This window comes from Amia ocellicauda, chromosome 14, assembly GCF_036373705.1.
Source record: "Amia ocellicauda isolate fAmiCal2 chromosome 14, fAmiCal2.hap1, whole genome shotgun sequence".
In the NCBI taxonomy this organism is placed as follows: domain Eukaryota; kingdom Metazoa; phylum Chordata; class Actinopteri; order Amiiformes; family Amiidae; genus Amia; species Amia ocellicauda.
The window spans coordinates 18,321,527-18,336,280 of NC_089863.1; the positions used below are offsets into that span (position 1 = coordinate 18,321,527).

General features: G+C 46.0%; 1 protein-coding gene across 1 annotated transcript in view; it reads left to right on the forward strand.

The window, feature by feature from the left end:
- Positions 1-580: 580 nt before the first annotated feature.
- LOC136767749 (zinc finger protein 271) overlaps positions 581-14,754 on the forward strand; it is a 62,453-nt gene continuing 48,279 nt past the window's right edge. The window contains exons 1-7 of the mRNA XM_066721718.1: positions 581-1,020; positions 2,050-2,117; positions 3,123-3,201; positions 3,339-3,657; positions 3,768-3,924; positions 4,240-4,446; positions 4,593-4,740. Coding sequence (XP_066577815.1) covers positions 714-1,020; positions 2,050-2,117; positions 3,123-3,201; positions 3,339-3,657; positions 3,768-3,924; positions 4,240-4,446; positions 4,593-4,740 — 1,285 coding nt within the window. The 5' untranslated portion in view covers positions 581-713. The remainder of the gene's footprint in view (positions 1,021-2,049; positions 2,118-3,122; positions 3,202-3,338; positions 3,658-3,767; positions 3,925-4,239; positions 4,447-4,592; positions 4,741-14,754) is intronic.

Genomic DNA, 14,754 nt, shown 5'->3' on the forward strand with positions numbered 1-14,754 from the left:
GAAACAAAACGAAAGCAAAGAAACTGGAGGCTCGCAGCATCGCAACCAAGGACAGTGACTCCAGTCCAGTGCTCTCACTTTAACATTATTTCCTTTCAATTATTTATTTTTTGCTTTTGATATAATTATTTTGGTTTAAATTCTATACATTTTGCTTTCGATTGTTTTATTTTTGATCGCAACATCAATTTTGTCTCAACTTTATTTTTGTTTGTTTACAATATTTTTTATTTTGAATGTGTTACTTATGGCGCTAATTTGAGCCCATATAGCAGCTCCACTCATTAATTTCACATTGATTCACATGTGGTTTAACCATCCGATTTGTGCAATAGCAGGTGGGAATGTACTGTTCATGATTATAGTTTCCAGTACTACCTGAAAATATACTTACAAGCTGCTGCAGCGCGTTTGTTGCAGAGGCAGGTAGCCTCGACGTGCTACTCTGACGTATGTATGTATGCATTGTGTATGTACTGTACTCAGTGCTCCTGTCTCCCTCACCCCACCAAGATGGCGTTTCTGTGGATGCGCTATGATGACGTCAGGCTGTAGAAACCGCTCTACTTCTGTGCTGAGCAGATAAGGGGCGGAGTTTGTGCTCCAGTTCAAACCGAGGGAAACAAGTAGAAGCAGCGGCTTCACTTTCTACTCAACACGGACTCACACAGTACTGACCCGCACTGAGTAACTACTCACCTCTTACACACAGCATGTCGGTGTCCGCGGCTCTGAGCGGCCGCCTGTCCTCGGCGCTGGCCGAGCTGATGAGAGCCGCCCTGTGTGAGATCTGGAAGGCGGTGGAAGAGACGGTGTCGGAGTCCCGGGTGGAAATAACCCGCAGACAGAGAGAAAACGAGGCGCTGAGGCGGAGGCTGCAGGAGCTCATGGTGGCGGGGGAGGCGGCTGTGTGTCACTGGAGCTCCGGAGCGGACGGGCCGCCTGTGCAGAGCCGAGGAGCCGGGAGGAGAGAGTGGAGCTGCGGCCGGACGGAGGGGGAGGCCCGGGCCGCCGGCGCTGGTAACGTGTCGTGTGTTTGTTCCGTCTGTTCCGTCTCTGCTGTCGGTGTCGAGGTTTGCGTGTCGACGCGCTGGTTTCCCGGCTGTTTCTCCGGCGCCGCAGTTTAAACTCGTATAAAGTCCGTTACCGTAACACTGACCCGCCAATAGACGCGCACGACGTTGGATCATCACACGGAACCCGCCATGTCCCACACGTTCATATTTATATTAACATGTATTTTGTTTGAAACCCTAACAAGATGAATGGTGCTGGGCTGTGAGCACAGGTCCCACTAGAGGACATCGGGATCTCATGTTACCCTCATGGAGTCTGTCTGACAGTTTGGTCAGAAACATGCACACCAGTAGCCGCTGGAGGTCATTTTGTAGGGCTCTGGCTTTGCTCCTCCTGTTCCTCCTCACACAAAGGAGCAGATACCGGTCCTGCTGCTGGGTTGATGCACTTCTATGGCCCTGTCCATCTCTCCTCGTGTAACGGCCCGTCTCTTGGTATCTCCTCCATGCTCTTGAGACCGTACTGGGAGACACAGCAAACCTTCTTGCAAGGGCACGTATGGATGTGCTATCCTGGAGGAGCTGGACTACCTGTGCAACCTGAATGGGCTGCAGGTACCGCCTCATGTTACTAGTAGTGACAAGGACATGCGCAAAATGCAAAATTAGAGAAGAATTAGTCAGGAAGTGTAAGGAGAGAGCAATTGTCTGTGGCCACCGCCTGCAAAACCATTCCCTTTCTTGCTGTTGCCTCTCCAGTGCACCTGTTGTCACTTTCATTTGCACCAAAACAGGTGACATTGAGTCACAATCGCTTAGGCTTCCTAGCTGGACAGATGGATATCCCTGAAGTTTATCCCTTTGTGTTATACTGTGATTACGTGTTCCCTTAATTTTTTTGAGCAGTGTATATTAGCTGCATGACACACTGTACTACCCAACATGTACTACACCACTACATGCAAATCATGTCTCTATAGAGATTGTTGATTGTCTCTCTCTGTGTCCCTCTCTCCCTGTCCATCTGTCTCAGGGTCGGACAGTGAGAAGCTGCAGGAGAGGGATCCTGTGATGACCAGGCGGCCAGACAGTCCGTACAGGGTGAGTAACACTGCGCTACTGCTGCGAGGAGGGGGAGGCAGTCTCCCGGCGTCCTGACCCGTCTCCCGGTAGCGTCTGAGTGTGTCTGTCTCTCTGTCTGAGACTTGAAGGCACCCCATGGAAACAAGCCGACGGAGTGATGCCGGTATTTCCATAGTTTCTATAGGAAGCCTGCTTAGGTACAACCATTTGCCGGAGTTATTGATAAAAAATAGTGAGATTAATTAAATCCAGCAGTCACCCACTCTTTAAAGGCTGTTTTACAATCATTGTAGGTCATTAAGTATTCAATCTAAATTTAAAATGATCAGGTTTTATTTATGTAGCTGCTGAGTTGAATACTTACTGTATCTGTTATTTATGATTATAGCGCGGTTTGTTTTTAGCACAGCTCAAGTAGTGATTTCCAAACAAAAACCTTATTGTTTGTGATTAAAAACTTGTGATGAAAATTGCATAATAAATTGACAGGTACCTCAGGCTCCATTTATAAATAGTTTTTAAAACGAATAGTGAAACATTGCAACTCTGATTATCATTAAAGCCAGACAGTCATGTTGGTATTTTTTGGCACAGAACCTCCACATACACATCACTGAAAGCACACGTTTGTAACACTTAAAACACTGAAGACTCCCTCCCCAATACGGTTATACCGATCACCCGGTGAATCCTTCAATGGTATATTGATACCAAAAATCTGTCACTGGTCATAATGCCACTCAAGGCGGATACAGGACAGCGGGGCCTCCTTCCCGCCCGAACTCCGCATCAAGGATGAGCCGCTATACACTGGCCCCACCTCACACACAAAGGTCTGTCTCTGTCTGTGTCTGTATCTGTCTGTCTTTCTCTGTGCCTCATGCTGTCCGGTGTCGGGGCTGTTGATGTTGCTGGTGTTTTCAGGTGGTTAGTGGTTGTCATTATTGTGTGAAACGCATTCGCTGCTGTTATTGTGGTTGTTGTTGAGTAACGATGGTTTGACGTTTTGTCGTTGTTGTGCAGGAGTTCAATGCTGCAGAGGAGCTGAAGATCAGCGCAGTGTTCTCTTTGGTAGGACACACAGCCGAAGAGATGGAGGGAGGTATGTAAGGACAGGGAGGGAAGTGTGCCCAGTGAAAGCTGGTCTGTCGGACTGGACTCTATGCAGTGGAGCAGTACTGCAGTCACATCTAACCCTGTCTCCCCCCCACATTTTCTCTGCCCCCACCACCTCTCCAGCCCCTGCAGTCCCCCCTCATTACCCCACCGTGTCCGGACCGGCACCAGGGGTGGGGGAGGCATTGGGGGTGCCTATCCAGCCCAGGCTTCTGACGGTGCCTGCCGACCACCAGGCCCCACTGTCCCCCGGCCCCGCTGCCTCGGCACCCCCAGCCAACCGGCTGACGTGCTCTGCCTGTAAGGTGCTGCTGAAGAAAGGCCAGATGGCTTACCAGCACAAGGACTCCATGCAGCTGTTCTGCTCCACACAGTGTCTGACCAGCTACAAGGCTCCCGCCGTGCGCACCGTGCTGAGGAAGACCTGCCACTTCTGCCTCAAGTGAGCTGGGGGGCTGGCAGAGTGGGGGGGAGTGCATCTTGTCTGTCTGTGCATTTGTGTGCGTCCTCTGTATCTGACCTCTCTCTCTCTTTCTTTTGCCTGTCTCTCAGGGAGATCGATAAGAATGTGATCTCGGCCCCTGTGGACACTGTGGGGACAGTGAAGGATTTCTGCAGCACGCCCTGTCTGTCTGCATTCAACTGTGAGCACAAGACCACGGTGTCCACTCAGGCCGTCGAGTGCAGCATGTGCCGCAGGAGAGCAATAGTGAGACATGCACACTCGCACAGACCGACGCTCACAGACACGCACCCTCACATACGCATACCCCCCCACCCCCCGCGCCTGACAATGGCCTGCACCCCTGGCCCTTGCTCAAGTCTGCATCGGGACCCCAAGTATGGTAGCACCTATACTGTGTGCACAAACCCCCCTCGTGGTTGCACACTCGCACATGCATACACTGATGTCACGTGTACAGACACTCACACTCTGAATAAAATGTATTAATACATATTTATCTGATTTTAATTCAAATATTTGTGTACATGTTGTCATCTGTCTGTCTCACCCCCAACACAGATAAGTCATGAGGTGAACTACCAGGGTGTGGTGCACAAGCTGTGCAGCGACTCCTGCTTCTCCTGCTTCCGCTCCGTCAACAACCTCGCCATTGACTGCTGTGAGAACTGCGGGGGCCACAGTGGGGGGGGGCAGTGCCACGTGCTGCAGATCGAGGGCACCACAAAGAAGTTCTGCAGTCCCGCCTGCATCACCGCGTACAAGCTGGTAAACTCGCTGGGTCTGTCTGTAGGCTGTAGTCTGTCTCTTCTCCATGCCGACCCCAATCTCTGTAACTGCAGTGCGTGTGGGTACTGTGGTCTTTTCGCATACATGTGCTTGTGTATTGTGTAACATACGTGTGTGTGTTTCAGAGTGGGAAGGTGATGCCCTGCACAGTGTGTCAGTCGCTGCGCTCCTCTGCCAAGATGTTGGAGAACACCAGTCCCGAGGGCGTCACCGAGCTCTTCTGCTCCATCAGCTGCCAGTCTGCCTACAGGTTGCAGGACTTCACTACATCAGGTACCACATGTGCCCTCTGTTCTACGCACTCTGTACTGCACACGCAGTACTACACATATTAGCGACGTTTTTAAACAAGGGATGGCAGCACAAGTACGTTCATCACATCTGGTTAGTGGTTTTGGCATAACTGCGGTAGAAGAAGAATAAAAGACATGTATGGGGAGGAAGTCACAAGATTACATCAAGAGTTTAATTAAAGTAAATGGACAGCTCTGCAAAAAATATTATATTATATATTTGAATGGTCTGTAACCATTTGTCTAATATATTTTTATTTAGTTTTAAATACATTAGGTAATTGTTTATTACAGGAACTTGGAACAAACCAAGTTTGGAACCTTTTCTAACATTTTAAAGCCTTTCTTCAGTTAGCAACAAAGGATCCCTTTTGTCACTTATTTTGACAGTATTTTTAAAAAGTTATACGCAGCATTTACAAAATACAGTAATAGTGATTAAATGTATTTTACTCTATGCAAAGCTGTGGATTAGCCTTACCTGTTAATCAAATTAATCTTCATATAAATTGCATCAAAGTCATGATTTTAATTTTTAATTCAATTTTTTCCATGTGGGTAAGGTTACCAGGATATCAGCATTTGTTTTTGATTACTGGATAAGATTATGATTCCAAAGATATCTACACTACAATATTTACATTAGTTCACAATGGCACAAACATTTAATACTATTGGAAAATGAAGCGTATTTGTTGTATAAATGTCCAGGTCTATAATGGGGCATAACGTGCATATAGTTAGTATAAAGTAATATTAAAATAGCTTTAATAAACACTGTGATGTATTCAATTACAAATATCATAGCCATCAAGTCAATGATGGACACAACATCGCATAGAAAAGCATTTATCTTTATTATATTTTAAGATGTATTTGCATCCAGACAGTTACAAATGGCAATTTTCAGTCCAGGTCTTTGTTAGTTGTGAGGATTGTGCCATAATCCAGAACATTCTTCCAGTTTTTATTGAAATGTATGCAGTGTAATGTCTCAATGTATTCTTCCTACAATGGAAATCAAATATTATTTAGAAAGTTCTTCCCAACACTGTTGCAAAAGTTCCCACAAATGTGTTGCACTTGTAGGTTGCTTTTTCTTTCACCCTTCTGTCCAGTTCATCCCAAGTTTTGGGTCATTATCTTGCTGTATGATGAACCCCGACCAACTAGGCGTATACCAGAGGGTATTGCATGGCGCTGCAAAATGCTGTGGTAGCTGTTTTGGTTCAGGGTGCCACTCACTCTGTGCAAGTTGCCGACTCGGGATCCAGCAATAGAGCCCCAGATCATCACCTCCTCCATGTTTGACAGTTGGGTGTTATACACTGAGGAACCATCCTTTTGCCTATTTGACGGCGTACAAAAACCCTGCGTGATGAACCGAAGATTTGAAATGGTGATTAGTCTGTAAGACCTTCCAGTCAATAGTCCACTGGCGGTGCTTCATGGCCCAGGCAAGCCTCTTATTCTTATTTTGCCATCTCAGCAATGGCTTTCTTACTGCCACTCGACCTGTCAAACCTGCAGCTCGAAGTCTTCTTTTCACAGTTGAAACTGAGACTTGCTCACTTCGACCAGTGTTGAGCTGTGTTTGAAGCTGCTGTCCTGTGAGCCGCCTATCACGCAAGCTGTTGACTCTCAGAAACTTGTCCTCTGATTGTGTTGTGGCTTTGGTTCTGCCAGACCTCTTCCTGTCAGTTCCCTCCAGTTTCCAAGTGCCTTTTGATGGTGTAGTGTACCTAAAACCTGTGCTTGAATTTCAAAAATGGGGGTGTTCTAAAACTTTTGACCGGTAGTGTATATGTACACTTTCACCGTATAATGCTATTCGGTAGTATTGACGTCCTCAATGTATTGACGAAAGAGTGAAAATCAAACTGCTGGATCTTCAGCACATTATATTTTGATTTTTAGTCCTGGACCACAGAAAACTAAAAAATGAATTCCCAACAGTTAATTTAAATATATAAAAAGGCACATTTAAGTGCCTGAACTTCATCATTATTACAAATACATACTTTACACCAATGGGATCAGTGGAATTCAGCAGATCTGTGCAAAACTGCATAAATTAAGAAATTGTGCTTTTACTAATTAGAAAATATTTTCCCTTGAAATAGATGAAAAGACTAATGGTCGCTACAATAATGGCCACCATACTGACCACTGGATGTGCTGACAATCTCTTCAGCTTTGCTACAGACGAGCAGATGAGATGCAGCAGAGTGAGCTGAATGCAGGGCCAGCGACAGAGCTGTGGGCTGCTGTTGATCGACACTTCAGTGTCTGCAGATCTCTTGACAATGGCCTGATTTAGATGCATTCGAATGATATGTACTCATCTGCAATTGAAACCAAGGCAGCTGTACAGTATTTAGTGATGAAATATTTCAAGATATCTTGAAATCCATTTGAATTATATATATATACACTCACCTAAAGGATTATTAGGAACGCCATACTAATACTGTGTTTGACCCCCTTTTGCCTTCAGAACTGCCTTAATTCTACGTGGCATTGATTCAACAAGGTGCTGAAAGCATTCTTTAGAAATGTTGGCCCATATTGATAGGATAGCATCTTGCAGTTGATGGAGATTTGTGGGATGCACATCCAGGGCACGAAGCTCCCGTTCCACCACATCCCAAAGATGCTCTATTGGGTTGAGATCTGGTGACTGTGGGGGCCAGTTTAGTACAGTGAACTCATTGTCATGTTCAAGAAACCAATTTGAAATGATTCGACCTTTGTGACATGGTGCATTATCCTGCTGGAAGTAGCCATCAGAGGATGGGTACATGGTGGTCATAAAGGGATGGACATGGTCAGAAACAATGCTCAGGTAGGCCGTGGCATTTAAACGATGCCCAACTGGCACTAAGGGGCCTAAAGTGTGCCAAGAAAACATCCCCCACACCATTACACCACCACCACCAGCCTGCACAGTGGTAACAAGGCATGATGGATCCATGTTCTCATTCTGTTTACGCCAAATTCTGACTCTACCATCTGAATGTCTCAACAGAAATCGAGACTCATCAGACCAGGCAACATTTTTCCAGTCTTCAACTGTCCAATTTTGGTGAGCTTGTGCAAATTGTAGCCTCTTTTTCCTATTTGTAGTGGAGATGAGTGGTACCCGGTGGGGTCTTCTGCTGTTGTAGCCCATCCGCCTCAAGGTTGTACGTGTTGTGGCTTCACAAATGCTTTGCTGCATACCTCGGTTGTAACGAGTGGTTATTTCAGTCAAAGTTGCTCTTCTATCAGCTTGAATCAGTCGGCCCATTCTCCTCTGACCTCTAGCATCAACAAGGCATTTTCGCCCACAGGACTGACGCATACTGGATGTTTTTCCCTTTTCACACCATTCTTTGTAAACCCTAGAAATGGTTGTGCATGAAAATCCCAGTAACTGAGCAGATTGTGAAATACTCAGACCGGCCCGTCTGGCACCAACAACCATGCCACGCTCAAAATTGCTTAAATCACCTTTCTTTCCCATTCAGACATTCAGTTTGGAGTTCAGGAGATTGTCTTGGCCAGGACCACACCCCTAAATGCATTGAAGCAACTGCCATGTGATTGGTTGATTAGATAATTGCATTAATGAGAAATTGAACAGGTGTTCCTAATAATCCTTTAGGTGAGTGTGTATGTGTGTATGTATATATATATATATATATATATATAAATATATAGCGGCCAGTTCATACATGCTCCCAGTTTAGATGCTGACTTGACACTTTACTAGGACTTCTGAATACTGTTCTGAATAATGTTCTCATATAATTACTCATGTTGTAATTGCATTAACTGTGTGAGTTTTCAGAGCTGCTGTTCTCAGTGCTGTTCTCCTGTGTCGTCTCTCCCCCAGGAGCTGTAGAGGCCAGCGCTCTCCCTGATTCTGTGGAAAGGGCTCCCATTGAGCAGCAGCACTGTGATCAGGAGTGGGGTGCCAGTCTAAGGCAGGACACAGAGCTCACAGCTACTGAAGACAACCAGGGCCTGACTGAGCAGCACAGGAGCAGACTGAGTGAGGAGGAGCTTAGGGGACTGGAGTCTGGACACAAGACACACACTGAGGGGTCAACACAGGGACTCGGGGCACTGGGGTCTGACACAGCAGAGTCAAAGTCCACACCAAAGTTAATAAAGAGTGACCCTGACCTGGATTCCACCCACACTGCTGATCTCTCCAGGATCCAGCCTCTGGGGTCTGAGTGTGGACCCAGTGCAGCTGGTGCTGAGCCGGGCTCTCCCAGAACACAGAGTGGACCCAGTCTGGTGTCTGATCACATCAAAACAGAGGACGATACACTGGAGTCTGTTTACACAGTGGAGCCAAAAACACAGACTCTTACAGGAGAGACACTTGGTAATCTCAAAATTGACAATATTACAGACCGTAGCTGTGACCTGGGGTCTGCAGTGAGAGGGGAGAGTCACAATCCCAGAATCCCTACACCACCTGTCTCCTCCAGCTCCCCCTCCTCACCTCCCCCACTGTGGTATGGAAAACGGCATCACCCCAGCAGCCAGTGTGGGAAGAGATTCACTCAGGCACAAAATATTAAGGTCCACCAGCGCATTCACACCGGAGAGAGACCATACTGCTGCACCCAGTGTGGGAAGAGATTCACTCAGGCACAAAATCTTAAGGTCCACCAGCGCATTCACACCGGAGAGAGACCATACTGCTGCACCCAGTGTGGGAAGAGATTCACTCTAGCACAAAATCTTAAGGTCCACCAGCGCATTCACACAGGATAGACCATATTGCTGCACCTAATGTGGGAGGAGAATCACTGTGTATCAACAGACCTTTATAAAATGCCAGTGGATTCACACAGGAAAGAGGCTGTGCTGCCGTGCCCAGTATCAGAAGATATTCTGGGATGTTGGAGTCTTGAGAAGACATGAGAGCAGTCACGAGTGGAGCAGATGCGAGGGTGTGGAAGTTGGGTTTTCTGCTTCCAAAATTATTATTAATTCCAAGAATGTTTTGAGTTGTTTTTTCCCATATTTATGGTTATTGAAATTAGATGCTATTTGAGAACTGCTTGTTCAAATGATTACATCTGTTGAAATGTTTTAACTGTTTCCAGTTTACTTCTAAACTTTGTTTGATCCTTTTAATGTATGTCCCTGGTTGTTACATGAACGCCATACGTGTCATGAGGATCATTGTGATGGTTGCAACAGATGCTGATTAGCCAGCACTGATGGTCATGGACCTTTGGGTTGCATTGAAAGTGCTGTGCAACTGTATTCCAATCTGGTACATTAAAAACAAACACACTGACTGTTGTGTTCATGGTTGTTAAACATGACTGAGGTTCTATGCCTTTGTCCTAAATGTAGAATAGGCCCATAACATGGATTCCAATAAAGTTTTGTTACTACTGGAATGCAGGGTTTCCCACATTGTATTGTAATGTGTTTTTGTGCCAGATTCAGTTTTTCCCCCCCTTACATTTCATGATTCTGTCAGTGATCTCTGCAACGTGGATTTCATAGGGCTCCACTATGCTTTACCATAGTACTTCATAAGCTATCATTGCATATGCGGTATATATTTGTGATACATTTATGTTGCATTACTACAGTACCATATTTACTACACTACACAAGGTAGTAAAACCTGTTAAATTACTTTTACCATCTCTTAACTACTGTCGACAGTACCTTGCTTTACTTTAGAACACACGGTATCGGGGGTGGACTGGCAATGGGGAAGTGAGGGAGAATCCCCGGTGGGCTGGTATGGACCAGTGTGGGCTGCTAGTCTATGTTTGATATATACACCGATCAGCCATAACATTATGACCACTGACCGGTGAAGTGAATAACACTGATAATCTCGTTATCATGGCACCTGTCAGTGGGTGGGATATATTAGGCAGCAAGTGAACATTTTGTCCTCAAAGTTGATGTGTTAGAAGCAGGAAAAATGGGCAGCGTAAGGATCTGAGCGACTTTGACAAGGGCCAAATTGTGATGGCTAGATGACTGGGTCAGAGCATCTCCAAAACTGCAGCTCTTGTGGGGTGTTCCCAGTGGTCAGTCCCTATCAAAAGTGCTCCAAGGAAGGAAAAGCGGTGAACCGGCGACAGGGTCATGGGCGGCCAAGGCTCATAAATGCACGTGGGGAGCGAAGGCTGGCCCGTGTGGTCCGATCCAACAGACGAGCTACTGTAGCTCAAATTGCTGAAAAAGTGAATGCTGGTTCTGATAGAAAGGTGTCAGAACACACAGTGCGTTGCAGTTTGTTGCGTATGGGGCTGCGTAGCCGCAGACCAGTCAGGGTGCCCATGCTGACCCCTGTCCACTGCCGAAAGCGCCTACAATGGGCACGTGAGCATCAGAGCTGGACCACGGAGCAATGGAAGAAGGTGGCCTGGTCTGATGAATCACGAGTTCAAGGTGTTGACTTGGCCTCCAAATTCCCCAGATCTCAATCCAATCGAGCATCTGTGGGATGTGCTGGACAAACAAGTCCGATCCATGGAGGCCCCACCTCGCAACTTACAGGACTTAAAGGATCTGCTGCTAACGTCTTGGTGCCAGATAGCACAGCACACCTTCAGAGGTCTAGTGGAGTCCATGCCTCGACGGGTCAGGGCTGTTTTGGCGGCAAATGTGGGACCAACACAATATTAGGCAGGTGGTCATAATGTTATGGCTGATCGGTGTATCTCTCTCTGGATTTCTTCTACTCTTCAGTTGGCGTAGTCGGCAGGATGGTGGCTTCGGTGTCCCGGACTTTGGTGCCAGTATGGAGCAGGATAAGGAGTTTCAATACCACCCTGTAAATTAGTGCTCTGCATGGGTATCAATAGTCACTAGGGGGCACCGTCCCCCGTCTATCTAGAATAGAAGGACTGGAGTAGGTCTGGAGAGATTCTTGTGTTTCCGAGTGCAGAAGGTCCCGGGTTTATAGGGCTTCATGCCCTGGCCACCAATATCCTGTGGGAATTGGTGAGGTTGTGTCTCGGCCATTTCTCCGCGGCAGTGTGTGGTTCGGGCACTGCAGTCGGGATACAGAGACTGCAGTGTGGTTGCGGGTGCCCAAGTCTGCGATCTGGAGGTATAATAATTGCGTGTTATACTGACCCGGCATATGCCACTGACATGCAAGTATTTTTTTTGTTTTCCTTGCAGTATGACTACTACAGTTGTAGCATAGTGATATGTAATATGCGTATTATTTTAACAAAGTGTTACTTGGGTAATTACGGGTCTGCGAGTTGGGTGTTATGATGGTTACAGCTGTCATTGTTAAATCATTGAGGTGTTACTCATGTAACACGGGTCTGAGGTGGATTGCAAATTTTGCAGTCGGGTGATAGAATAGTAGCAGCTGGGACACAAATACGGGAAAGATTGGGAAAAAATGTTGTAACTAGGTGTTACACATAAATAGATAGATTATAACAAGTGTTGGGAAAATGTATTAGAGCAAAAGGAAATAGTAATAATACATTTTGCGATATTAGCAGAGAGAGACAGTTACAGAAAGAGACAAAGAGGGAGAGAGAGCAAGAAGGAGAGATACAGAAAGAGGGAGAGGAAGAGAGAGAGAGACAGCTACAGGGAGAGAGCAAGAGGGAGAGAGAGACAGAAAGAGAGAGAACCAGACAGACAGACAGAGAGAGAGACAGCGACAGGGAAAGCCAGAAAGAGAGAGAAACATGACAGAAAGAGAGAAACAGGAATCTGAGGAAACAAGATAGCAACTACTCAGACCCCACCCCGTTCACACTTGAGATTTAGGCCGGCCTAAATCTTTCAACCCGGCCGAAAGGTGGCCTAAAAGTGAGTGTGCATTTTAATATAAGACCAGCTATTTACTATGCAATCTGAAATGCAGTTATATTGAGCTGAGCAGTACAATCACAAATGCCGGCGTTGGAGGAAACAACTGGGACGATGCAGAAATTAAAGCGCTGTTGGAAGCTGATGGAAGATAAAGTTAAAACAGAAACCGCAGGAAGTGTCCAGCGCTGCTGTCTGATATCACTATAGACGCGTCACAGAGGCTGCTTTCTTTGATTTCTTGTGATTTAATGCTGATGTCCTAATAAAGGTGCTTCGCTTTCGGGTGAATTGCATAACAGCACTTAGACTTGCAGAACTGAAGATAGACATTTGAAAAGGGAAATATATAAATTCCCGATTCCCCATTGAACCAGCACATTTTAAATTATTTTAGAAAGCTTTGGCTGCAAAGGGTTAAGATTACTTTCAAATACAATATAGAACCGAACAATAGCCAATCGATATTAATAAGTTGTGATTATAAATACATCGCATACACCTGTAAGCAGACGTAATGTCCTGCGTCACTGGTTTGTTTGAGCAGATTTGTTTACTTCCCGGCATGCATTTCGTTTAGGCCGCCTTTTCGCCCGCATGTGTGAACGCACTTAGGCCTCCTAAACCCGCAAATGTGAATGTGGTGTCTGAAAAAAGCCGGACTAAATTTGAGGCCTCTGTTGGGAGAGTGTGTTACAAGGACTCCCCAATCACAATCTCATAGGTGTGTGAGGCCTCTTGATTATGGCTAATATGACATATTGAATATTTGTATGGGAACTTCTCCCTTCCTTTTCTCTGCTGATGCTTCATTGTGTTTTCATTCCACTGATTATCACTTATGATTTCTCCCCAGACCTATCCAATGCTTTAGATTTACGCCCACAGGAGCAGTACACAACGGCTGCGTATTGCTTTGGAACTCCTAGCTATATGTTGTCATTTCCAGACAGCCTTTATGACGACAACAACTGACTGTTTCATGGCTTGTTCGTGTTCCACTCTCCGAGGGCAACACACCCTTTCCCGTCATCACTGCGCTTTATCCACAGGATGCCAAGGAGGCTAAACAGGTGTTTACTACACATATGGTGCTTCTGGACTTCATTGCCCGCATACAGGTTCGGCCCACTGATGTGGCCTACAAAACAAACGGTGTGTCTTCCGGTGAATGACACCCTGCTCATTGGAGACCCGGGTGCATCCTGCATGGTCTGGTGACCACACCTCAGTGGAATGGGCCATTAGCGACGAACATTGCACCTATTGCCCTGGCACATAGACTGCATGTTGACGCATTACAGACTCCTGATTCCTTGCTCAAAACTTGGGTGGAAATATAGCATGGACAATACTAGGTGCAGCTGGGATCTGCACAGGTCAAAGACCTCCAATTATTTGGAGCACTGTTTCATGTTCTTCTGCTCTTTGTCTGTTCTAGAGTTTCTGCTTTCTGTCAATGTTGTTATTTCCAATGTCTTGTTTCCTCTGCACCAAGAATCCGGACAGTTATACCAGACTTTCAAAAATACAGATATGACCACAACCTATTATAACCCTTAAACACACATTTTCCATAATTATATGATGGCTTTTAATCACCACCAATCAAGCACCTGCTTACACTTTGCCGACGATATCAGGTAACTGCGTACACATAGTCTTACTGATATACACCCTATGACTACAGGGATAGAGATGGACGATACACAGAATTGGGGGGACTATTCAGGTTTTTGCTCATTCCTTTCGCTGTACCGACAGGGGGGATTGATGAACTGCATTTCTCTCCCTGTGTGTTTGTGTGAACAAGGTGACTGTCTTGCGGGCTTGCTGTGTTACGGTACTGTGCTATAGTGCAACCCTGATACCTAGAGGAACAAAGTCTGATAAGAACCAGTTTTCTCCAGCAATTTGGGCTTGATACATCATACGAACCCCCATTATATTTAACATTATGTATGCTTTAATTTTCCCCAGTTTAACCATATATGGGTTTTCCTAACGAGTTGTCAGGCAGAAACCAAACTTGCACTCATCACGGGACAGACATGTGGGTCCTGTTATCTCTCTCTGCTGTGTGGTCGGCATACAATTGCCTGTAGTTTGTATCTTCTCTAAGACTGTTCTTGAGATCGCCTCTTGAACCTCTTCCTTGCAGCTGCATGTATTAAAA